This window comes from Teleopsis dalmanni, chromosome 1, assembly GCF_002237135.1.
Source record: "Teleopsis dalmanni isolate 2A chromosome 1, ASM223713v2, whole genome shotgun sequence".
NCBI lineage: Eukaryota > Metazoa > Arthropoda > Insecta > Diptera > Diopsidae > Teleopsis > Teleopsis dalmanni.
In genome coordinates, this window is record NC_051846.1 from 152,546,512 (window position 1) to 152,571,852 (window position 25,341).

The window sequence follows — 25,341 nt, forward strand, 5'->3', positions numbered from 1 at the left end:
AATTAGAAACAAAAATAATTTAATTCCAAACAGATAGTTTTAATGAATTTAAATCAGTTCTAGTGAGAGACATTATCTCGGTTTAAGAATTAGATTCCCGACACACAGTTCGTAAAAATTATGTACGAACAATTAAACTAATAGTTGTCTACAAAAACACCTGATGATGTATGTATGGAAGTCCTCCAACTGAATATTTAGCTTAAATATTCATTTAAACTCTGGGATTTGTACATTTTTTTACCATGCTCCACTAGGAGAAAAGAAGTAAGTTAGTATTTCTTCACTATTATCCTATATTCTATTTGAAGACAGATTTCTTTTTATGAAACATATGAAGTATATCTTATATTGGTTGAATCCGAAATAGCTGTATAGCCATGCCAAGCGATCATTATATTAAAAATTAAATTACTTTCTCACTGTTATCCCCATTTTTATACGAAGATAGGTATCTCGTTATAAAATACATGAAGTGTATCTATTTGTTAGATATCAAATTAAAATGATTAGGATAGATTGATAAAATACATTGTCTAATACTATACTAAAGGAATACTAAATACTAAAGGAATCAAAGACCTTCAACTTGGAAAAGTATTGATTATAAGTTATCTTTGAACTATAACCAAATAGAAATAAAAAACCTATAATTAGTTATTTCTATTTATGTGACAAGTTAGCCCGCTAATAAATTATTATATAATATTTTTGATCACAAATAAAAGAATTTAAAGAATTATAATATGATATTAAACATAAATATTTTTATTTATCTATTTATTATTATTATTATATTTTATTATTGATTAATAATATAATTATTTTGGTGTTATTTGGCCATTTTCTTATCTTTTTCATAATAATTATTTTCATTGGCAATATAAAAGAATTCTGTTGGAATAAAATATATTAATTAAATATATAAAAAAAACTATTAAAATATTTTAACTTTACCTACATTACAAACAAAAACAATTATTGCAAATTTAATACAAAAGCAGAGAAAACAGGCAAAATAATACTAGTATAATTATGTAATTAACTAATAATTTTATATAGTAGTACAAATAGGTGTAATATTATATAATATATACTTATGCATATATAAATATATATATGTATATATATGTGTAAGTATATAATATATAAATATTTAACACAGTTTAACAAGTATAATTTTTTATTTTATTTAAAAAACATTTTTAAAAAATTTATGTGTTAAATAAACGACCGAAGCCCAATAATAAAAAACTGATTGAATATTGGTCGTAATAACAATTTTTAATATATAACATATATTAGAAATATAATTAAAAACTTTTTAATTATTTTAAGTATATATATTGTTACTAAAATTTATAAATTCTTATGTCTACTACTACTTAATATTGCACTAATAACACATTGTTATTGTTATTGTTATTTTTACTAAAATTTATAAATTCTTATGTCTACTACTACTTAATATTGCACTAATAACACACTTTTTTTAATTACTTCATTTTAAGACAATCTGTAGTAAAATCATACATCTGGCAACGCTAGTAAAACAATAGCAGTTCTGTGAGGTGTCGGGTGCCCTAAAGTGAATCCGTTTTGTGTTTATAAATTTTGGTAATTAATATGTTTATTTTTTGAAATTGAAATGATTTTATAGTTACTACAATAAATTACAAATAATTTAAGATAAAATTTTAATCAATTGTGATATTTTAAAGTATATAAAAATGTAAAGACATCGTTGCATTTTTTGCGTCTTCTTTAGTCAGAATATTCTCTTTTTTCTCTATTCATATCGGTTGTGTTTTTTTCTTACCACATTAAATGTTTTCAATGCTTTTTTATTGTGTGAATTATTGTTAATATTTACTTTCTTGTTTATTTTACCAAAAAAAAAATAAAAAAAATTACAGATTAATTAATTGCGAAGCCGTATAATAAAAAGTAAGTTCATAAAATTTATATGCGCTATTAATAATTTTATGATAAAACATGCATAAAAATGGGTGGTACATACGCAAAAACAAAAAAAAAATGTTAAAAGAAAAACTTCAACGAAGTATTTTCAAGTGCTTGTGAAGTGTTAAATGTGAAGATGTGTCTGTTGTCTGTTGGATTGTTTGCCTTGCGTAGAGGAGTAGTCGTAGAGGAGTGAAGGAACTGTTACACTTGCTATTGTTATATCGTATTCATATTTGTTTTTGTAAATTGTGTATTTTTAATGTGCCGCTCATAAAGATTTGCTGCATATGATTTTTGATGTTTGATGTTTGTTGTTTTCAATGAGTTAAAATCTAAAATATTAGAAAATGTGTTTTTAATATTTTAAAAACTTTCTCTTCTTATTTTTAAAAACATATTGCAGCATTAAATTGTATTAAAATAATATTCATAACTCAAGGTCATCTTTTGCTTTCTAATTTTTAATTACGGTACTTGAGATAATTTAAAAAAAGGATGAAAAATCGCTTTGGTGCCAATATTTTTGGTGTTTTTTTATCAACACAAAATCACATCAAGGGACAGAAAATAACAGTTATTTTAAATTTTTTTATGGAAAAAAGCAGCAACAAAAAGCTGTCTAAACTCTTATTTAAGTAAATAGTTATCATTCTAACAACTTTTATCCTTAATATTATGAATGCTTTTTATATATAAGCGTTTTAAAATAAAAATCAAAAAATAATAATTAAATTTGATTTTTATTATATTCATCAAAAATAATTATTATTATATGCCTTTTATTTTTTCGCGCAGAAATAACTCTTAAAATTTGCTTCTTATTTTAAAACTCACAAATAACTGGTATACTTGCGTTATATAATATAAAAATCAAGAGTATCGCGCAAATTCTGCGCGATATTTTTAAAATGAAAATATAAAATGCAATTTTCATACAAGGTAGTTGTTTTTGTAATTCCATAGAAAATGCGGTTATTTTTGTTTTTTAAAATATACTAACTTTTATTTCGAAAGTTTTTTTGTGTATCTCTACACGTGTTTCGGCAAATTTTCTTTTGCCTTCATCAGAAGAATTCCTAATATTAAAACATCTAGCAATCTTACGATTCCATAGAAAATGTTTTAAAAGGTTGGTGCAGGTAAAGATTTAGTTCAGTTTTTGTTTTTGTATTTTGGATTCATATTTTGTATTTATCTTTGTATTTTGTAGGAGAACAAATTTGTATGCAAAATACAAAAACAAAAAACTGAACTAAATCTGTACGTGCACCAACCTTTTAAAACATTTTCTATGGAATTACAAAAACAACTACCTTGTATGAAAATTGCATTTTATATTTTCATTTTAAAAATATCGCGCAGAATTTGCGCGATACTCTTGATTTTTATATTATATAACGCAAGTATGAGTTTTAAAATAAGAAGCAAACTTTAAGAGTTAATTCTGCGCGAAAAAATAAAAGGCATATAATAATAATTATTTTTGATGAATATAATAAAAATCAAATTTAATTATTATTTTTTGAGTTTTATTTTAAAATGCAAATAGTTATAACAGTTATACAAACAGATTTTTATTTTTTTTATGATAACTGTTACGGTCCCTGATCACATCACATCCTGGTATTTTTTTATATTTTGAAAATATTATTATTTTTTTTTTTTTTTTTGGAAAATATTATTATTTTTTTTTTTTTTTGGAAAATACAATAATACAAAATACGTATTGAGTTATTTGAGTTATTATTTGTATCCACTTGTGCGCTTCAGTTGCGCCTAAGATTTTATATTGTATTTTTCTTCCGTTTGTGTTCACTTCGGTGAATGTTTGATGAGAGAGCACACATCACAAGATTTGTGTTTGGTGTTTGGTAAAAGAGAGCAGCAGCGCATACGGTCCATGCATATATGCTCCTTTTACGTTTCATTGGCCAAGCACTTGTGTGCGTGTTGAATGATTCCAGCTTCAGTTATTGTTTTAACTTTGCGGCAACAAGACGTGTGCGTTTCGGGTTGAAGTAAGTCCAGACCAAGTGCACAAATAGTTTAAACTGTCAAAATGCCTGAGTAGCAAATATTATTCGCAATAGAATTTACTTATCCTTATCTTAAATATAGTATTTCGCATTATATTGTAGAAAATTATTAAAACTTTATTTATAATTTTATTTATTTATTGTTATTATCTTTTAGCTTTGGTGCATTCCCGTTGTTAGTGGCACACCATGGAGGATCCAAATCGTATGATGGCACACACAGCCGGCGGCATGATGGCTCCACAAGGCTATGGGATGCCTGGGCAAGACGATGGCCAGAATGCTGGTAATGAAAATGAAGTTCGCAAGCAGAAGGACATAGGCGAAATATTGCAACAGATAATGAGTATTTCGGAGCAATCACTAGATGAGGCACAGGCCAGGAAACACACTTTAAATTGCCATCGTATGAAACCGGCTTTGTTTTCAGTGCTGTGCGAAATTAAAGAAAAAACCGGTAAGCTTAAATTTATTAAAATTTTTTTTCAATTTTTTATTTTTAATTTTAAATTGACTTTAACAACAACAAAGAATAATGTTCTTCACTTTGACACCTCAAGTGCTCTGTCTCCTCCGTCCACCCCAACAAAAACAGCTTATTTTGAGAATTCTTTTTTCTGAAATTTTTTGAATTTCAAATCCACATTTTCGTCTGATTTCATTTTATTTTATTATTATAAATAAAATATTAATATAACAAACAGGAGAATTCGAATCACGTTTCAAATGCTCCAAATAATGTTTACTATGCTCTGTTCTTTTCATATTTATACAATTTTTTTGAATATTTCCTTCCATTGTATTAACATATAACGAGCTTATCCCTATCCCTACTCGGCAAAGCGCAGTAAATGTAGAAAAATAACAAATATTTTTATTTTATAAAGAAAAAATGTACCTTAAACTTAAGTCGAAGAGTCCAGATGTTTTGAATAGCATCTTTTTCCCCCTTTACACATAACCATTCGCTTCACCACCCCCTATCCACCACCCAACTCGCGTTTCCAAATGTGTGTTTGGAGTGTTTCTGTGCTTGCGTTAACCAAGTTGTGTGCAATACCTTCTGCCTTCCATTGTGTATTGGCGACAATCTTCATTCTGTTAACTTAACTTTGTAAAGATATTTTTGTTTCTGCTTGTAAGGGAATATGGAGTGGGGTGCAATAGATGGAAAGTACCTCTGGATGCTACTTGCCTTGTATTCGTTTATTTGTCTGTGGCGCTTGATTTGATTTTTTGCTCTTTTAAATGAACGTGTGCAAAATTATGTATTCGTCCAGCAAAATCTTCCTGCGTTTCCTTCGTTCGGGAACGTGCTTCTGTGGTAGCTCAAATATTAAACTTTTGCTGACTGCTTATCTATAGCTCTGTAGCTTGTTAAAGGAATTTAATTAATCTCACTGGATTTAATAATCAAAATATTGCTTTCAATCTTGATTAGTTTAAATAATTCTTTAAAATTTATCGTCATAAAAATATTATAATTGCTTTATTCTTGTATTTATTATGCTTTCGCACTGCTCTATTGTTGATATAGAAGTATTTAATTTATAAATATTGTTTGTTATTGTTGTAAACTACATAGGTAACTATCTATTTGGCTCCCAATTGGGAAGAATGAGCAGCATTTGGTAGTATGGATTCGTGTCGTTCCTGGAAACACAATAGATCTTAGAAGTTGTGAAGTAGTGTCATTGATGTATTCATAGTTTAACAATAAGACACCGTTAATATATGATGTCTTAAGTGATTTCATTCCATTGAATGAAATTGATGTATTCATATTTTACAATTAGACACTGATAATATATGATGTCTTAAGTGATTTCATTCCATTTGGTTGAATGTTCCTGTAAACACAATAAATTGTAAAAGTTGCGAAGTATCATTGTCCGTTGATATAGTAATAGTTTTAGCCTGAGATATATATAATATACGTTGTGTTAAGTGATGCCATTTTGGGTACTTATCCCATATATGTAAAAAATATTGTGGTAGTGGCAAACGGTTACCGAGTTGGGAGGGAAGAGCAGCAATTGGACAAGTGCCTCCAGAGCTTTCCTGGAACTACAATAGATTTCATAAATCGTAGTGCGTCATTGCCGGATGATGTATTAATAATTTCGCAATAAGATATATATAATATGCAGAGTGTCAAGTGACTTCATTTCGGCTATTGAAGCATTGATCCAATAAACATAAAAAACCTGGTATTAGCGGCTTTTATTTAAAATATTTTAATACCGTAATACTAAATGTCAAAGAGAAACCCAAATACCATACAAACTGAAGTTGAAGCAGTGATTAAACCATTACAAACACAAACTTATTTTTGGTTCCTATTACAATCTATAATCAATTAGAATTTATACATTAGATATATTAAAATTTTCAACCCCAGAAATTCGCTTAAGGTGGTCTCACACATATATTAATCCAAGAAATGTGCTCAGATGATGTGTACGAATTTTTAAACAGCGTATTTCGTCTAGTATCGGTTTAAGTAAAAATTAATTCATCAAGATTTTTGTTCAGAAATGATATATAAGATTCCAGAGCTAAATAAGACAGCTTTAATATAAAAATATGAAAAAAAAACTCATTTTTATATACTTCATCTATTTCTCACAACACTGTGCCTGTATTAATTTACAGTACTGAAAAAGATACATACACAGTAGTATAAAACCCATTCATACATCCTATGTAATTAAATGTTTAATTTAAAATGTTAAAATAACATCGTTAGTAAGAATTGATTTTACAATCATAGAATTAGCGTTAATAGCTTTTTTGTTGTCTATTCTATTGCATGTACCATTGCCGTCTTTATTAAATGCAGAATTTTTCCTGTTCATTCGAGATTGAAGAAAACAATATCCCTAAACAATATTGTTGCCAAATTTTAAAAAGAATATATATCTTTGGGCAAAATATAATGCTTTATTGGGGCGATATTTATAGAGTACTGTATTTAGAAGGTTAGTTTTTAAAAAAGTTAGTTATATAGAGGTTTCCTGCTCTAAGTGGTCTTTATTCAGAAGGTTCGTTATTTAGTGGGTTCATTATTTAATGAGTTCGTTATTTAGTAAGTTCGTCATTTATAGAGTTCATTATTTAGAGGGATAGTTAATGAAAAAGTTAGTTAGATAGATGTTTCCTTATTTAGAGTGCTATTTATTTAGAAGGTTCGTTATTTTTAGAGTTAGTTAGTGGGTTCGTTCTATAGAGGGATAGTTATTTAAAGAGTTACTTACATAGAGGTTTACTTATTTTAAGTGTTTTCTTCATTTAGAGAAATCATTATTTAAAGTTTTGGTTATTTAAGTTTATTTAAGTTTTGTTCGTTATTTAGGGTTTCTTAATTAATGTGATCGTTATTTATAGACTTTGATATTTATAGAAATAGTTTCATCTGATATTCATTTAAACGAATCTTTTTTACTATATTTACTAAATTGACAATAATAACCTGCTATCAAGTTTCGGCGTGACGCGTCACTCCTTTCCAGGTGTTTCTAATGCGCCTAATCTTTATTTTTTTTGTATGTGAAGCGCAATTAGTGCGAAGGTCTATTTTATATTATTTTTTATAGTTCACTCAAATGTTTCTTAATCTAAAACATAGCGAATTGGAAAAATATTCAATGTACGTTACAAAGATCGATAATATATATAGTGTATTTTGCAACTATCAGTTCTAATATTTTCTCATAAAACAAAATTAAATATATAATATGCTACGGAGCGGTGGTATTAAGAAGGTGAATCGGCTACCTGATTAGGGTGGACGTTACATAGGCCGCTATTAGCACTATCTGATTTTGAGAAAATCTGATTAGGAGCACTATATATATATCAGAGTTTTTCTATTGAGTGTTATATTGTATCATATTTACAATATATCAACTTTAGTTTATATTTTTCCTTTTTGTTCTAAAATGAACATGTTCTTTTTATCAGAAACTAATATTACACGCCCGAGAAAATTGTTTTTCTTCGCTGTTTTCTATCTTTTTCTCAATCTGGCAATTTACATGTTTTTCCTTTTACTTTTCTTATATTTTCATTTTAAATTTAATTCAACCTTTTTCTTCGATAACAGGCAACAATTGCAATCGTCGTAAGAAAAGAAAAAGAAAACTCTGTATGTTCAACCCTTTTAAATCATTTGCGTGTCTAATGAAGCATTTTACATTGGAAAAATCCCTCAAGAAAAATTTTGAGAACTGTGGTAATAGCTTTTCCGATTCATAAATTTCAACAACTTTACATAAAAACGTTCTCGAAAACAAACATAACAGCTGAAATAAAAAGTAAAACCTTTAAAAAAACCTTTTTTTATATTTATAAAAATGATAAATATCTAATTTAAGTTTAAGCTTATGATTTCCTCAAGAGACATTCATTTTGGTAATAAAAATAAATTATTATTATTATTTTTTTATAAATAAATTTCAATTTTAAATTTGTTTCAATTGCAAATTTAATTCTTTTCATCATTAAACACAGTTTTAATCATTCTTATTTCAATCAATTATGCATACGGAATATTTGAGGTGAAGAGCAAAACGGGTCGAGCCAGCAAATGCAACAAATCCTGTTTAAAGTCAAGTTTTGCTTTCTTATTTTTATAAGGCGTTGCGTCAAATGAGCCATAAAATACTATAAAATATGTTAATGAATGTCAATAAATAAAATCAATATTCCTTTTAATATCTTGAATTTAGTATGTAAATGCTCAGAAAAAAGATGAAGAGAATGAAAGTGGCTTCGTCATTTTCGACTCCATGTGCACGGGCTTCAAGCTCACTCCAATGCCTCTCTGCATCTCTACCACTTAATTATGATAAAGGCACGATAAAAAAGTTTTTACACATTTATGCAATCTGTAAGATCCATTGGTTTTGTTTTTTTTTCTGTTTTTTTTTCTGTTTTTTTTTATTAATAATCATTGTATTTGGATTATATCTTTGTGTGTATTAAAGAGCATTGGAATTAGATTTGTAGCATCTCAACATATTCACTTCGAATAGATTTGAAGTTACTTTTTGGCTTCATATGAACTTAGTCAGTCAATTTCATGCATTTAATGTAATCTTAGATATATATGTAATAATAAATAGTAATAAATAAATGTGTACAAAGTAATTAGATAAATTTTATTTCGACTTAATTTATTTCCTTAACTTCAATAGATACTACCGTTGGTTCACTTTAGTTTACTTGTAAACTTACTTACAACTGCGCTTGTCTTTTGATTATATAATTTATTTATTTCCCTTATTTATGATTAAATAAACCAAAATTAAATAAAAGCAAAATAATTTTTAATAAACAGAAGCGGTTACCTTTCTTGTTTTCTGAAATATAAAAATTCTCCTCAAAATTTTTCCTTATCAGTTTGTAAATATTGAATTAATTTTATCAAGACTTTTTGTGTAAGCCATACCACGTTGACGATAAATATTGCTTTGGTTAAAAAAGTAGAGGTATATTACATATCTCATTATACGTTTAACATATATAAATTCATAGACATATCAAATACTTATCTTTGGGTGCAATAAAATATTTTAAATAAAATCGCTGAGTACATAATTAACTTCAATTGTCGTAAAATTGGGATGAGAAGCTATTTACACTGTTTCATTCTTGCAAAAGATACAAAGATATATTTGCTTTGAACTTAACATTTAAATTAATTTTTACTACTTTACTCTCTTATGTGCCGTTGGCTTTTTATTACTATTTGCTTAATATATTTTTAATTACTTGAATATTGTATATTTTTAATTACTTGAATATTGTACTATTATTGCTCCAAATAATTATGACACGATTAAAGTGCAATATTTTTCTATAAGATGAAATCTTAATTTAAAGATATTGTTAAACAATGTTTGTTTTAAAATTTTAACAAAAGATAAACATTTATTGAAATTAAAAAAATAATAATAATTTTAATAAAAATAAATAATAATAATATTTATTATTTGATTAATAATTATTAATAATTATAATAGTTATTATTAATTTTCGTATTAATAATATAATATGTAGAATATCGAAGTTTCTTCTAATACAACTTAATTTTATTGAACTTTTACTCGTTTATTTAACAATACATAAATTAAAATAAATTTTGGTCCTTGTCTTTTCTCTGCTATTCGAATCCGTCTAACTTTTAAATAGTTTCGTTGTCATAAAGACGCATCAGTTTCGGCAAGCAAAAATTAACATTAAAAAAAATTTTATTAAATATATTGTCAAATTTAGTTTTATTTTAATTTGTAATAAAGATTTTTGGCCACAAACATTTCGGTTTATTTCCTAATACGTTTTCATATTAATTAATATTAATTAATTATTAATTATTAATTATTAATTAATATCATACCTTAGAAATTCATTGGAGGAAAAATATAGATATATAATTTTTATTTTTTTTAATTTATAAATGTTAAATATATAAAAACAAATATAGCATATCTATTAGTTGTTACAAACAACAACCTTTATTATTGGAGAATACCTTGCACTTATACAATACAAGAGAAAAATATTTTACAAAGAATAAATCAACGAATCGGAGTAGTCAAACATAGATCTTGAAGAAATTAAGACATACAGTTGAAATGAAAAGAATCCTTTGTTAATTATGGATAAGATAGAATACAATAGTTCATCAATAGACACAGTGCCACAAACAAGTAGTGTTCGAACACACCAAATTATAATACCATATAATATACATGAATGCTTCAAATATTATTTAAGCCGTTCGAAAATTCAAATGTTTTCTTGTTTGAGTATGCTAGCACCCAATATTTGGGTCGAGCTACTCGAGCAACAACCTACTCGAGCAACAAGCTAATCGAATATATTCGAATAGTTCCAAAAACGGCCGGGTTTACGTACCTGAACCACTCGTCTTATTCGATGATTAAGTTCCGTTCAATATTCTCTATCAGGGACTACACAAGCAGATTTCTGAGGGTTACAATAACAACAATATATTCGAACACCTTATGCTGCTCAAGCGTTTTCTGTTATGTGTAGTTGTATAAAATAAAAAGAATATTGTGTGTAACAAAAGCAGATTTGTTATTCTCGTAGCTTTTGTGAATAGAATTCGAATTACTCGAACTGCTCGAAACAGTTCGATGGTCTAGCGCTTTGAAACACTAATATCCATACTTGCGGCTGACACGTTATAATTATCTTCAACTACATTTGTCTGTCATATATAACGTTATCTTCTGAATGATCAATGGGATGCGATAAGGAAAGTAATGTGGAAATTGGAATGAGTTAGGAAAAAGCTACAGGTAGAAATTTTAAAAGTAAGATGGGTAAAGATGAAAACAATTCCAACCAAAACTTAGGCCAATTATTTCTCATCCTCAAAACTGTATCTTTGATAATATTTTAATAGTCGTGGAACGCAGAATTTTTCCGAACTCTTAAAATGCATTTTAAGACAAAATCCAGACTTTATTAATCAGGGCTTAATTTTTTTGCTGGTTTGGTCATTTTGGGCTTTTATTTTGCATTTTTATAATAACTTTTGTTCTCGATATTTTGTTTCTTATATACAGGTGTCGTCAGGAGTAACTGTCAATAAAATCAACTTTATTAAATTAAAATTTATTATCTATAATGCAGTTCCAGTGTGTTCCCATGTTGGCTCCTTTGTTGCATATTTAGAAACAACAAGTTAACTAAAATAAAGCACTTATTTTAGATAAAATGAAAATATTAATTTTTAATTTTATATATTATATTTTAAATATTAAAACATTAATAAAAATTAATGTTTCTATTAACTTAGAAATTCTACTCAGAGACGGCATGTTTTATATTATATATAGAACTAATCACTCAAAAAGCGATGGCAATTAATCATAATTTTACTAAAAGGGGCCGGATTTTTGAACAAACACATAATAATGGGTTTTTTACAAATACTTTAGTGTAATCTAATTATAAAGATTTTGACTAATAATCATAAAGGTTTTGTATAGTTTTCTTTTAAATTCTAAGATTTACTGTCGATAGTAACATAAAATATTAATAATCTATTATAGATAGCTGTCCTATCCTAACCTAACCTAATCTAATATTTAAGATGAAAACAGTATAATCTGAACATCGTTTGCTTTACATGATGAGATGTCATGAACGACACAGCTTTTGATATAATATCTCTGTCTGTAGATATATAGACTCACTTAAGTGATTAAGTTCTGCTCTAAAGGCTTTGTAATGATTTGGTAGTATGCAGCTATGTGAACGATTAAAGTTATTCGACGGTATACTGCTCCACACGTTTTAGTTTTGAGGCGTTATTTTAGACGTGGACATTCCAATCTTATATCAGTATTCGATTTCTTGTGTATGTTATTAAAATTTGTATTGTTTATAGGTATAACATAAGTCATAAAAATACCGTCGGTAACGGGTAACAGATTCTGATAAATGTAAGGTGCTTTTATCGGTGAAGCTATGACTTCTAATATGAGACAAGTGACCAATCTTTGAAGAAATATATATTGTATTTTTACTAAAATTGGAACAATAATCTTAAAGGCAGTTTTTTTTCTTTTTGAGAAGTTGGCAGTCAAGGTATCCTAATTTAGAATCTCTTTTTGATGGTGTTGCATGTTAAGTAGTATTTACACTAGTGAAAACTAAGAAAGAATTTATAAGGTTTATTAATAGTGAATTGTAAATTGTAAGAATGCAAAACGTAATTAAGTACAGAAATAGATAATAATTATTTTGTTACCTTTCTTAAATGTTTTTAAAAGTTTTTCTATTAAAATGTTTATCTGATAACAAGTTTTTATGTAACATATTTGTCTAAAAATGTATAGTAACTTTTCTACATAAAATCAAACCAATGAATACGAGTAAGAGCATGTGTTTTGGTATTAATATATGTAACCACGTCTATCTTTAGTACTTTCCCTGCTTTTGCAAGTTCGTATTATATTAATAAAGACATTCTAAATTAAATGTAAAAAAATTAACAAGGGATCTATTATTAAATTTGTTGAAAGTATTTTCTCATTGAAAGGACATCTATTGAAATCATAACAGAATTACGTGTTACTTAAGCAATCATTGCACATTAAAGAAGTGCATTTCTATAGCATTATGTCCGATATATCTATTATTTATTTCTACCTTACACATATGTTGTCCTTTAATGAATTATTTTCATAAATTTATTAGAACTTTTTCTCTCAAGTTTAATACGTGAAAGTAATATCGAGATGGGAATGAGTAAGGACAGTTGGCTTTGTATCTTTTAATTAAATATTTATCAAAAATGTTCTCTATTCAAATGTGACTAATCTGTTAATGTATACTACATATGTATATACACATAAAAGTATCTTACGACCACTTTACACTTGCTAATTACATGAAAATTATGTGAAATCTGTTCTATTCGTATAGTTTTCTTATTTATTTTTGCACGTATCTCATATTCGATTTAGTGTTTCAGTTGTCTACACTCAATTCTTTCAGCACGTAGTCATGTTAACATTATAATATTTACTTAACTTGTTGCAAAAAAAAAAGAGGAACCAAAAAGGAACAAAAATGTAATAAAAATAATGTCAACTACCCCATTATCAGTTATTCCAGACAAGTGTAGATATGATACATGCAGCATCTTAAAGTCTTTTATTGACATATGATGCCATTAGAACAGACTACATCTTCCTTCATAACTGATATACAATAGATGCGATACATTCATTCTTCTGCACAAACTGTTTATTGCATTTGTTAGAAAAACCACTAGAAACATAAAATTGATTTATTGTTGGTAATATGCGCTATTGTTTACTATTGTGTTATCCTTTCAGAGTGTGCTCCTTCTGCCATTTATTGCACATTTTGTATAGCCTTGATAGAAAAAGGATTCGTACATGTATAAATTCTATCGTGTGGGTTAAATATGTTCATTACTTATTAGTTATTGCTTTTCTATCTATACGAGTTATTTATTTATGTATATTATTTAGTTCTGTATGATGTGATTTTAAATTATGATATATTTATTTACTTCAATGGAATATACGAGTAGTTGGAGCAGATTTACAATATAAAATTTATTATTTATTTTATTTAAATTTACTATTTATTTTATTTAAATTTACTATTTATTTTATTTAAATTTACTATTTATTTTATTTAAATTTATTATTAATTTTATTGAAATTTATTATATATTTTATTTCAATTTATTATATATTTTATTTCAATTTATTATATATTTTATTTCAATTTGCTATTTATTTTATATGAATTTATTATTTATTTTATTTAAAATTATTATTTATTTTATTTAGATTTATTATTTATTTTATTTAAATTTATTATTTATTTTATTTAAATTTATTATTTATTTTATTTAAACTTATTATATATTTTATTTAAATTTATTATTTATTTTATTTAAGTTTATTATTTATTTTATTGAAATTTACTATTTATTTTATTTAAGTTTATTATTTATTTTATTGAAATTTACTATTTATTTTATTTAAGTTTATTTTTTATTTATTTAAATTTATTATTTATTTTATTTAAGTTAAATTTTCTGGAATAATTTTTTAATCAATTAAAAAAAAATCACTTAAATCAATTAATCTTTACTTTATTCATTGATTTGTTTATTATATTTATTTAAATTTATTATTTATTTTATTTAAGTTAAATTTTCTGTAATAATCTTTTAATCAATTAATAAAAAATCACTTAAATCAATTAATCAATTAATCTTTACTTTATTCATTGATTTATTGATTATATTTTTCATGCCTTTAAAACTAAGCAACTCTTTGTCGTCGTTTCTAATAATAGTGCCAATCGTCACATTTCTGTGGATATGCTATCAATTTTTCTATAACCAAGCCTTCGTATTACTCTCTGGTATTGAGAGATTTGTCTATCCCTATCTATTGTATGAATGTCGACGTTTTTGCATTTTTAAAAGAGCTAAGCTTTAAATAGCTAAGGTTGAATAGTATGTGCTCATCTCTTCAATCATCGTTTTTCTTGATCTGTATTTATAATGGTACTCAAAAAAATGGTACCAACAATCTCATCATACATTAATTATTAAAATTCGACTGAAATTGGCTTTTAATAGTTCCTATACGCCATAGAAAGATATTATTCTATACCATTTGTATAAGTGTCGTCTTGTTTTTAAGTTTTTCGAGGATCTGGTTTTGTAACATCTGAGCTTAAGCATCAATAATAGATTTATCTGTTCTGCATTCACGTTGATACCCGTCAAATACCACATTTGCGGCAATTCTAACGTACTATGCAGATATTCCAACACATTAAAATTTGTATCGATTCGTTCGTTTGATTTCTAATAATTTAAATATTTTATATATAATACATTATTTCGAGAGCAATATTTCCAATAAACTTTAGTTGTGTTAAAAAAATAGTACAATTTTGTATTGATTTAGCACAAAATTTGTTTTTTGGTTTCAAAAATCTAACCAAATTCTCTACCGTATAATAATGGACTATAAAAAACCAAAAGTTACCTACAAAAATAAATAACAAACCACAGAATTGTGTCAAGATTGTCCCACGAACTGTACATGCATCAGATTCGATGTTCATGAGCCTGCCACAGCCACTGCCAGTGCTTAGATGCTCAGATATTACATTTGAACATCTGTCGCCAACCACAAAATTAATAGGAAAGGTTTTTCAGGCTCTGAATATGGGACTCCATTGCATGTTCAAAAAACATGCGTTTTCCCCCCTTTTCTCGATTATAGCAAAACGTTTTTAAATATTTATTAAAATAATTTTATTAATAAAAACATAAACTCAAATTTTATGTTTTCGTTTTTGAGCAATCATCACATTTTGTACAGCTGAGAATTGCTATTTTGATAGAAGGTAGAACTTACTCTGGCTATAGTAAGAAATTTTTGAAAGTCTCGATTATTTATTTTTCGTTATTGGCTTTAATTATTTATAATTAATACTTTTATACATATTTTTTGTGTAATTTATAAATAATAAGTTTCAATTCTTATACTATTATGTTATTGTGCATATATTTAGATACATAATTTTCCTCTCTTATTATGTATAAAATACTTCACTGATGTAATATTTTAAGGACATCAATGAAACCACTAAACAGCGGGATGTATAATAATGGTAATTCCTTAAATCCTTTTAAGTACTTACACTTAAACGTGTGTAGATTTCTGATAACTGCAGTTTTGGTAAAACTCAAATATTACTTTCTCTTCTTTTGTTTTTATATAAAAGTTTATATAAATATTTTTGAGAGGAGACTATAATTTTACAAAACTTTAAAAATTTGTTTTTGTTATATAAATACGTTCGAACAAAAATCAATTTTTATATCTGAACTTTAAATATGATTAATACTGTTAACAATTAAATAAAAGGGTTTTTTCTAGCTTTAGTAATTTAAGATATGAGTTTAGTTTCTTGGCGGCGCCAGAGCTACCATTTGTGTCCAAGAATTAACAAAAAATCTTTTTGAAAGTTGATATGACGTTGGTAATGGAAAAAGATTATTCTTTGAAAATTTACTTTTGTATGTCAATTTTTAAGATATATTTTATATTATAGAATCATTTGTTAATTTATTTGTTGTTAACAAAGCTACTTTGAAGGTTAAGTGGCATAAATAACTATAAAGTACGAATATTATGAATATTTTGGTCCATCGTAATTTTTCTTTAAACTATTCACTATTATAGAATATAAATTATATTATTAAATAATAATTATAGAATAATAATTCTATTATAGATTAATAATTCTATAGTAGAATAATAATTATAGAATTAAAATTATAGAATATTAGTTCTCTAATAGAATAATAGTTCTGTAATATAATAATAATTTTATAATAGAATAATAATTGTATAATAGAATAATAATTCTATAATAGAATAATAATTCTATTATAAAATAATTTTATAATAATTAACGACTTTGACTTCAATCCTAATTTTCCTTAAGATTATAATGCTTACTTATACCTATAAGATAATAATAGTTATTAATAATTATATACTTAAATTATGAAATTTGAAAAGATATAAATATTGTCGACTGTGTGAATAATATCGACTAAATAGAATATTTGTCTTTATTTTAATTGCATCATGTTCTGTACTATCTCCTTAAAACCTAATTTAAGATAGGAAAGCACTCATTTTAACACAAAAAAAACTAATTTTGAAGTAATTTCACATTTTTTATTTAAAAAATAATAAATCACTAAATTAAAACAGAAAAAATTGGAGTGGAGAAGTTATATCATGTGGGTATCATCAAGACCCCACAATATGTTATTGTCTATAACAAGTTTACAAAAATATTGACACATAAAACATTATATCCCATCCATCAGTTTCTGATATATAATTATTTGTTCATTTCATATATGCTGACTTTTTTTAATTAGCTTTATTATAAATGAGTGTTGGGCTATCAGTCAGATTTTGTAATTTGGTTTTTTAATAAAAAATTTTTCTTATTATATTACTTATTTAAAATTTATTTCCGACGTTTCGGTTTTTTAAAACCATCATCAGGGAAAAAAATTTAAAACAACTGAATAGAATAAAATTTGTATATAAAAAATATTTTTGACAAATGTTTAAAATAATTACAACGGAGAATATACAATCAGTTTATCTTAAGAATGATTTTTCTAGCAATGCACAGTAAACAACAGAAATATTTTCTATATCTCGCCGCAAATTATATGTGGGTTTAGTCATTATATGTAAGGACTCTAGGGTAAGACGTCGAGACTGATAGCCCAACACTCATTTATAATAAAGATAATTATTTGTGTTTTTAATTCACTCTATGTATGCTTAATATTGGGTAATGGATTATTGTCTATTACAAGCTCACAAAAATAATGTTATATAAAACAAATATGTATATGTGTCCTTCGTTAGTTGGTTGTTAATCATCATTTTTGTTTTTATTCTTCTTTGATATATATGCTTAAAATCGGTTATACAAAAATGCCTTAATAGTTATTATAGGCTTGTATATTAGTGGACTCTTCTTTAATAGAATGAGCGGTAATATTTAGATGTATTGCAAGATATCAGTATTGTCTTTTTATGTCTTTTTTGGAAATTATTTTCTTTATGTTTATGTTCTTTATGATCCTTGAACTTGAACTTAATATGACTAACTTTGTTATTTTGAAACCGATTTGCTTGAAATTTAAAATCTGTTATATATTTATGATTAGTTGTTTTCGTTTATATATATTGTATTTACCCCTAAGTTCTATTTTGCGTACTTAAAGTTTTCAGGACCTGAAATAGATATGTTATAAAAAATACAACATGTCTGTTATTTTTTTCGTTGTAATCTTTTAACATTTGGCTATTCATAAGGAAAACATTATGGAAAAACTCAGAAGAGGGCACGTCTGAAAAACTATTTTATGGAGAATTTGATTTTATTATTTCAACTAGTTTAGAAATAGCGAATTTTGATCGTTCTATATTAATTCTGCTATTCCTTTTTTGTTGAAAAAGGATGTTGCTATTCAATGTTTTTTACATATAAACAGATTCTTTTGTTGAAGCTTTCATTTTAAAATGCAGATAAGTCCCTAGATCTGTTCTTTCGTTAAAAAACAAAACGATAGTATATATATTCGTTAATATTTGAAGTACCTTTAAGAGAACAAAAACCACATAAAGCTAAAAGTAAGAAAATTTTCATTTTAAAATTCTCACATAGATTTTATAAAATATTAAATGTTTTAGTCTTGATTATTCAAAGAAAAAACAAATTTAAAACTGCAAATGTCGCAAGTTTCCTTTAACTCTACTCCCTTGAGAAGTTGAAGAACTATTCTGAAAAATAAAAAATAAATGAAATAAAAGAGAAATATTTGATACACGAACAACGTTATTAAGTTAGTATGAAGTATAAAGAAGCCTTGAAAGTATTTTGCGTAAAATGGCAAAAACAACGACGAACCCAACGACGACAACAACTTCTCAATTCCCAAGACGTGTACGGATGTATGTTGGATCGCTAAACAACGACAATCTGTTTTGCTGCTGAGAAACTTTTTCCTTAGTTGACTTGGCGTCGATTTTGTTTCCAGATTTTTGCACAAGCAAATAAAATTTTATGTTGGTCTATAATACGACAAAAGAAAATTTCTGCAGAAGAAGGAGTGGAGCCCTAACGGGCGTCTTTCAGAATTTTAAAATGGGTAAATTGTTTGAGTACGTAAATGTGTACGTACACACGTAGGGCACGTAAGCATGGGAGTTACACTTTTGTGTAAATCAGTAAATGCTAAAATATTTTTACGTAAATCGTTTTTACTTTTGTTGTAAAACAAAAATCGAAATACTAAAAAGGATTACAAAATCTTCAAATTTAAAACATATTAAACTTGAATCCTTAATCAAGTTAATGTTATAAAAATTACTAACACTGTTTAGCATAATTACTTTCTACTCTTAAATAATTAAAGTAGTTATTAAAAGGAATGAATAGTACATAGTAAAATAGTTAATTTACTTAATTTTTCTTATCTTATTTTATTTTAGTTCTATCAATTCGTAATACCCAGGAAGAGGAACCACCAGATCCCCAATTGATGCGTTTGGATAATATGTTGATTGCTGAAGGTGTTGCTGGTCCTGAGAAAGGTGGCGGTGGAGCAGCTGCTGCTTCCGCTGCTGCAGCCAGTCAAGGTAGATATTATATATTTTTAACTGATGTACAGAAAAAAATAAAAAGAATTCTAATTTCTTCCATTTTAAAGTAGGTTCTTCCCTGTCAATTGATGGAGCAGATAATGCCATTGAACATTCAGATTATCGTGCTAAGCTTGCTCAAATCCGACAAATATACCATCAAGAACTGGAGAAATATGAACAGGCATGCAATGAATTCACTACTCACGTAATGAATCTACTCAGAGAGCAGAGTCGCACCAGGTATAGTTTGATGTTAATTACTTTTATACTATAAATATGTATATGTTAATCACCACTAAGACGTACAAGCCCACGGTTAAGTTTGTTTAAGTTGTTAAGTTTATTGCAGTTCAATATTTCTCAGTTCAATATTTCTCAGTTCAATATTTCTCTATTCTGGGTTCTCGGTCATAGGGATATTTTCGGCAATTGCAAAGCAGTTCTTGCGATATGCAGGCATCTGTATGCAATGTGGCCACAGACCAACAATAGAAAATCGAAATCTCTCTTAGAGATGCCTCGCAGAGATATCAGTCTTGTAGTAGGTTTACTAACAGATCATTGTATTCTAGGTAAATATGCTAGGAGACTGAATCTCCCTTTCAACGATTTTTGCCGCAGTTGTGATGAGGATGACGAAACTGCCTCCCACCTGCTTTGTTTCTGTCCGGCACATACGCGGCGTCGCCTCTTGTGGATCTTGGCGAACTTCGAGACCTTCCACTAAATAGCATTATAAGCTTTGTCAAAGGTTCTAGATCGTTTTAGTCCTTGGGTTTTCAGTAATACGGTTGCACAATGGGCCTATGGGCCTAAGTGGATCCCCCTGGGATCGCCGGTATAACCTGACCTAACCTTAGTTTATTGCCCTAGCAATTTGGTAGAAAAGTTTGTGATTTGATGATTAATCAATTCGTACATATTATGAGGTTGTTGTTGGAGTAGTTCGATTAGAAGTGATGAGTGATTACAAGGAACATGAACCCATTTGCTCCTGAAACCTACATATTTTAAACGTATTCTATTCAATATCTTTCGCTTTTCTAACATTTTTTAAAAGTTTAGAATGATTTGTTAAAATATTATAAATAACCGTTTGTTATTCATATATTTTATATTCGAATCAAACGTCTTTTAATCTTGCATAATTCTGAGTTTTACGAAAAGATAGTAGACTCGGAATGTAGATTGTAGATTATGCCAAATGTGGAGGCATGTAATTTGTTAATAGCATAGATTTTTGATAAGATGTCATAACCATGAAAAGCAAAAAACTTTCAGTTTGTCGTGTGTCTATTGAATAATGAGATTTTATTTTATATTAGGTTGGGTTAGATTGCATTGGCGCATTTGTGTCCAAAAACTCACATACGCTAAAATAATACCCCATTTTAATACCATGGATTAGTGCTGTTCATGCTCAAACTAGAGTAAACAACCCCGAAAGGCACGACTCCGCAATTTAAGTGAAAATAAATCAAGATAACAAGTGTACAAACTTGTGCTAAGTTCCCAATTTAAGATTTTAAATCTTCTAGTCAATGATGTACAGTTTCTTCCTATCCGCAGACGCACAACCCCAACAAAATTAATAATAGGATAGACTCAGACTCATAACATTTCTTTCCAATAAGCAGTAACCTGGTACTGAAAATGTAGTGCTAAACAGTTGAAGTAGATACCTGGTACGTTTCTTGTCCAGTTTGGATCTGGTCTTTCTTGAAATTTGACAGAAGGGTTATTCATCTGTCCAATTTTGTTTAGCTATTTCTGGTGTAATTAGGTTTTAATATAATTATAATCTACAGTATAATATTTTACTTTATCACGTATAAAAACTAAGACCTACTAGTTATAAATCAGTAGCTTTCAATATGTGAATTATTTAAGGTCTCACTTTTTAATATACAGGACTCACTGCCTTCAGTTATATATAATTACAAATAAGTAAATTTAATTTACATAAATTATTGTTTTGACGTTCCTAAAAGGATTGAATATGTTCACTTAGGACATATTCGCAAAAATTTCCCACACCGCATTGTCAAACCAATTGGTATCAATTATAAATCTGACAAGTTGTATTAAGTTCATTGTGCTCAATTTTGCTAGAGAGAATCAATTACTGACATAACAAATGTTACACCGCTGTCTTTGTTCTCTCTTTGTGACAGCTTCTACAGAAATCTTAACTGTGAGCACTCAATCCAGTCTCGATATACCCATTAAGCATTGATCTGTAATTTCGGACGTAATCGGATTATCATACATCTCTTATAATCAAAACTTTTTTATTTTATTGTTTATTGTTTATATCTAAGAAAATATTTTATATTATATTTAATTAATCCCAAATCTACAGATTCTAATCTGTTTATTCTAATAAGCAGAAAAACAATAAATAAATAACAATAAATGTGTTATAAAAAATATACAATATAAAAAAATATTAAGACGTCTAATAATCCAAATAATAGTAAATAGAGATAACGGTTGTATTGTTTTACATTATATTTTGTTATTATATATTTATTGTATTGTTTCTATATATTTCAATATTTATTTAATAATTACACTTACTACAAATTAATAATTGAGTTAAAAAACATTGTAATAAATATAATTTTAAAAAACCGATAGAAATTTCTGAACGATGGGTTAAAATTTTTATTCTCAACTCAACGCTTCCATTTTATTTTAAATATCATAGCCCTTTTATGTTATAATTGTTTAATTGTTAGACTTTACTATGCGATAGTGCACCTGTAGTCTCAGGTCAAATTTAAAGTTTACTTAGGAAATAATATTCATAATATTTTTGAATTAAAAAAAATGTTAATACTGTAAACTAATAAATCGTAATAATTAATATTTTATATTTACTTTATATTACTTACTTTTCTTGATATTAACTTTATACTTTTCCCATTTATTTTATAGACCTATAACTCCCAAAGAAATTGAGCGTATGGTACAAATTATCCACAAAAAATTCAGCTCGATTCAAATGCAGTTGAAGCAGTCTACTTGCGAAGCAGTAATGATATTGCGATCACGGTTCCTAGATGCCCGACGTAAGCGTCGTAATTTCAGTAAGCAAGCGTCGGAAATCTTAAACGAATATTTCTATAGTCACTTGAGCAATCCTTATCCATTCGAGGAAGCCAAAGAAGAATTGGCACGTAAATGCGGTATAACAGTAAGTATTTCAGACTAAAATAATAGTTTAGTAATATACTAATATCTTAAATTTTTTGATTTTTTTCATGTAAGTGTCACAAGTTTCTAATTGGTTTGACAATAAACGTATACGATACAAGAAGAATATTGGTAAAGCTCAGGAAGAAGCAAATCTATACGCTGCAAAGAAAGCAGCTGGAGCCTCACCATATTCAATGGCCGGCCCACCTAGTGGTACAACTACTCCAATGATGTCACCAGCACCACCTCAAGATTCTATGGGTTATTCCATGGGATCTGGCGGTTATGATCAACAACAGCCCTACGACAACAGCATGGGTGGATATGATCCCACCTTGCATCAAGACCTCAGTCCTTGAGGGCGTTACTTTGATAACAAATACTAAGAGTTTAATGCTTGGAGTAAAATAGTTTTAATAATTTTTTTATAAACTTTACACAATTATTTGCAATCAATAGTGGGCAGTTAAATATGCTTTTCATTTTAATTTTTGTCTTTTCATATAAATTTTTCAAATAAGTTAACAAGAGCCCCACAGTATTTAATGTAGCTATATGTACTAGGGTAGCAGCAGCGTACAAAAGTAACAAGAAAAGTACACATATTGCCTTTTTTTATAATTAAAAATTATTATGAAAAATGCTATTATATTTTCAAGCTGTATTTTCTCTTTTTGTTCTAATTTTATCAGCTCAAAGTATATTAATTTGCAGCTTAGCATTTTTTATTTGGTGTTTTTCTTTTTAGTTGGTATATTCTGCATGTTTTGATACAATTTCAAACCCTGAAATACGTAATAAATTTAAGTGTTAGTTATAAGTCTTGAAAGCAACTAAATTGATGTATACTACATTGCAATCATGTATACTGTTTACAACTTTAAAACAAAATATTTATAACTAAAATTAAATGTATACCAACAAAACGAAATTTTAAATATACCATTTTTTGGCATTTGTCTTAAATTAAATAAAAATATTGCAGTTACTACTATATACTATATAACAGATCTATTTAAAATTAAAAAAGTATATATATAGATATATATATTTGAAAAAGAAGTAAATATTGTACCAGTAAAGCAAAAAACATTTTATTCTCAAGAGAAACAAACGAAACATGTATACGACATAAATTAAATTTAATTTGTTTCACATTAATTAGGTTTAATCATTATTAATTAATATTTCTATTAATATAGTAACTAAAATGAAAATGTTCTACTAATACTAAAGGAATACATTATTAATATAATGTGTACTAAATATATAAGAAAAACAATTTTAAAAATAATGTTAAATCAGTAAAATGCTTGCAAAAGATATGTATCAAAAAAATTAAGCGAAACTATTTGAGTAAATTTATTCAGAAACATTATAAGGGAAAAATAGAAGTATGTATTGTAAAAATACTATATATTTACATTTACAGAGAAACTTAACTATCGAGATACTATAAACATTATATTAAAGAGATGGATGCAATATATTTGTATAAGTTAAATAGACTTTAAAGCACAACGTAACCGAAAGCTAAGGACAAAAGCAGAAATATAAAAGTGGGGTGCTAATGCACTCGTTGTATGTTTTATAAACATTTTTTTAGAATACATATGTATAACGAATAAAAACAATGATTGTTGTTTATAAGAATATAACATTTAATATGTATACGATTTGCAAATAACTGCAATCCTCATTTTTATGTTTTAATTTTTTTTTATTTGGCTGCGTAAAATATTTATATTTTTTTCAAAATAAATAGAAATACGAGTATAAATTAAAAATTGAAAATTGCAAATTTGAATAATATTTAAAATGCAGCTAAATTTGGCCAACATCAATAAAGTATTTGAAATAAACAAAAGTATTGTAATAGTTCTACATACGTATTAAGCATACAAAAATTGAATAAATAATTATTTTAAATAAATTTCCTTAAAATATGGCAACTAAAATGAAACGTATTTTATTTATTGTATTGCAGAAAAGGAAATAACATTAAAAGGTGAAAATTTATAATTTTCAGTGTGAATAAATATATTATCCAAAACAGGAGAGAAGTATTATCCATTTCCTGTGATTAATAAGTTTAGCAGGTTGTTGCTGTAATCCCCTTGGACCTGCTTGTGAAGTCCTTTTGGGAGATGACGAACAGCACTTGGTCGTCGTTGTCGACGAGTGGCTCCGTGACGTAGACTTGGCCGTTCTTGGAGCCTTAGTAGGTCGCTAATATTAGACATCACTAATATTAGCGCCATGCCAGTTTACCTATGGTGGTTGTGGCTGTAGCCGTATGTAGTGTGAGCAATTCATATTGGGTACGTTTTCTACAGTAAGCC

At 27.0% G+C, this 25,341-nt stretch overlaps 1 protein-coding gene across 1 annotated transcript; it reads left to right on the forward strand.

Annotated features, from left to right (window-relative positions):
* Nucleotides 1–1,537: 1,537 nt before the first annotated feature.
* Nucleotides 1,538–23,358, forward strand: LOC119669400 (homeobox protein extradenticle). Its single transcript, XM_038079280.1, has 7 exons — nucleotides 1,538–1,617; nucleotides 1,917–1,947; nucleotides 4,159–4,458; nucleotides 19,646–19,792; nucleotides 19,867–20,038; nucleotides 22,739–23,001; nucleotides 23,072–23,358. The coding sequence occupies exons 3-7, from the start codon at nucleotides 4,191–4,193 to the stop codon at nucleotides 23,356–23,358; spliced, it is 1,137 nt and encodes a 378-aa protein (XP_037935208.1). The 5' UTR covers nucleotides 1,538–1,617; nucleotides 1,917–1,947; nucleotides 4,159–4,190.
* The last annotated feature ends 1,983 nt before the right edge of the window (nucleotides 23,359–25,341 follow it).

Bases quoted from the DNA above. Each gene is read 5' to 3' on its own strand.
- LOC119669400 (XM_038079280.1), top strand. From the start codon at position 4,191: ATGGAGGATCCAAATCGTATGATGGCACACACAGCCGGCGGCATGATG. The intron at 4,459-19,645 runs GTAAGCTTAAAT...ATTTTATTTTAG, and splicing joins CGAAATTAAAGAAAAAACCG to TTCTATCAATTCGTAATACC. The intron at 19,793-19,866 runs GTAGATATTATA...ATTTTAAAGTAG, and splicing joins CGCTGCTGCAGCCAGTCAAG to GTTCTTCCCTGTCAATTGAT.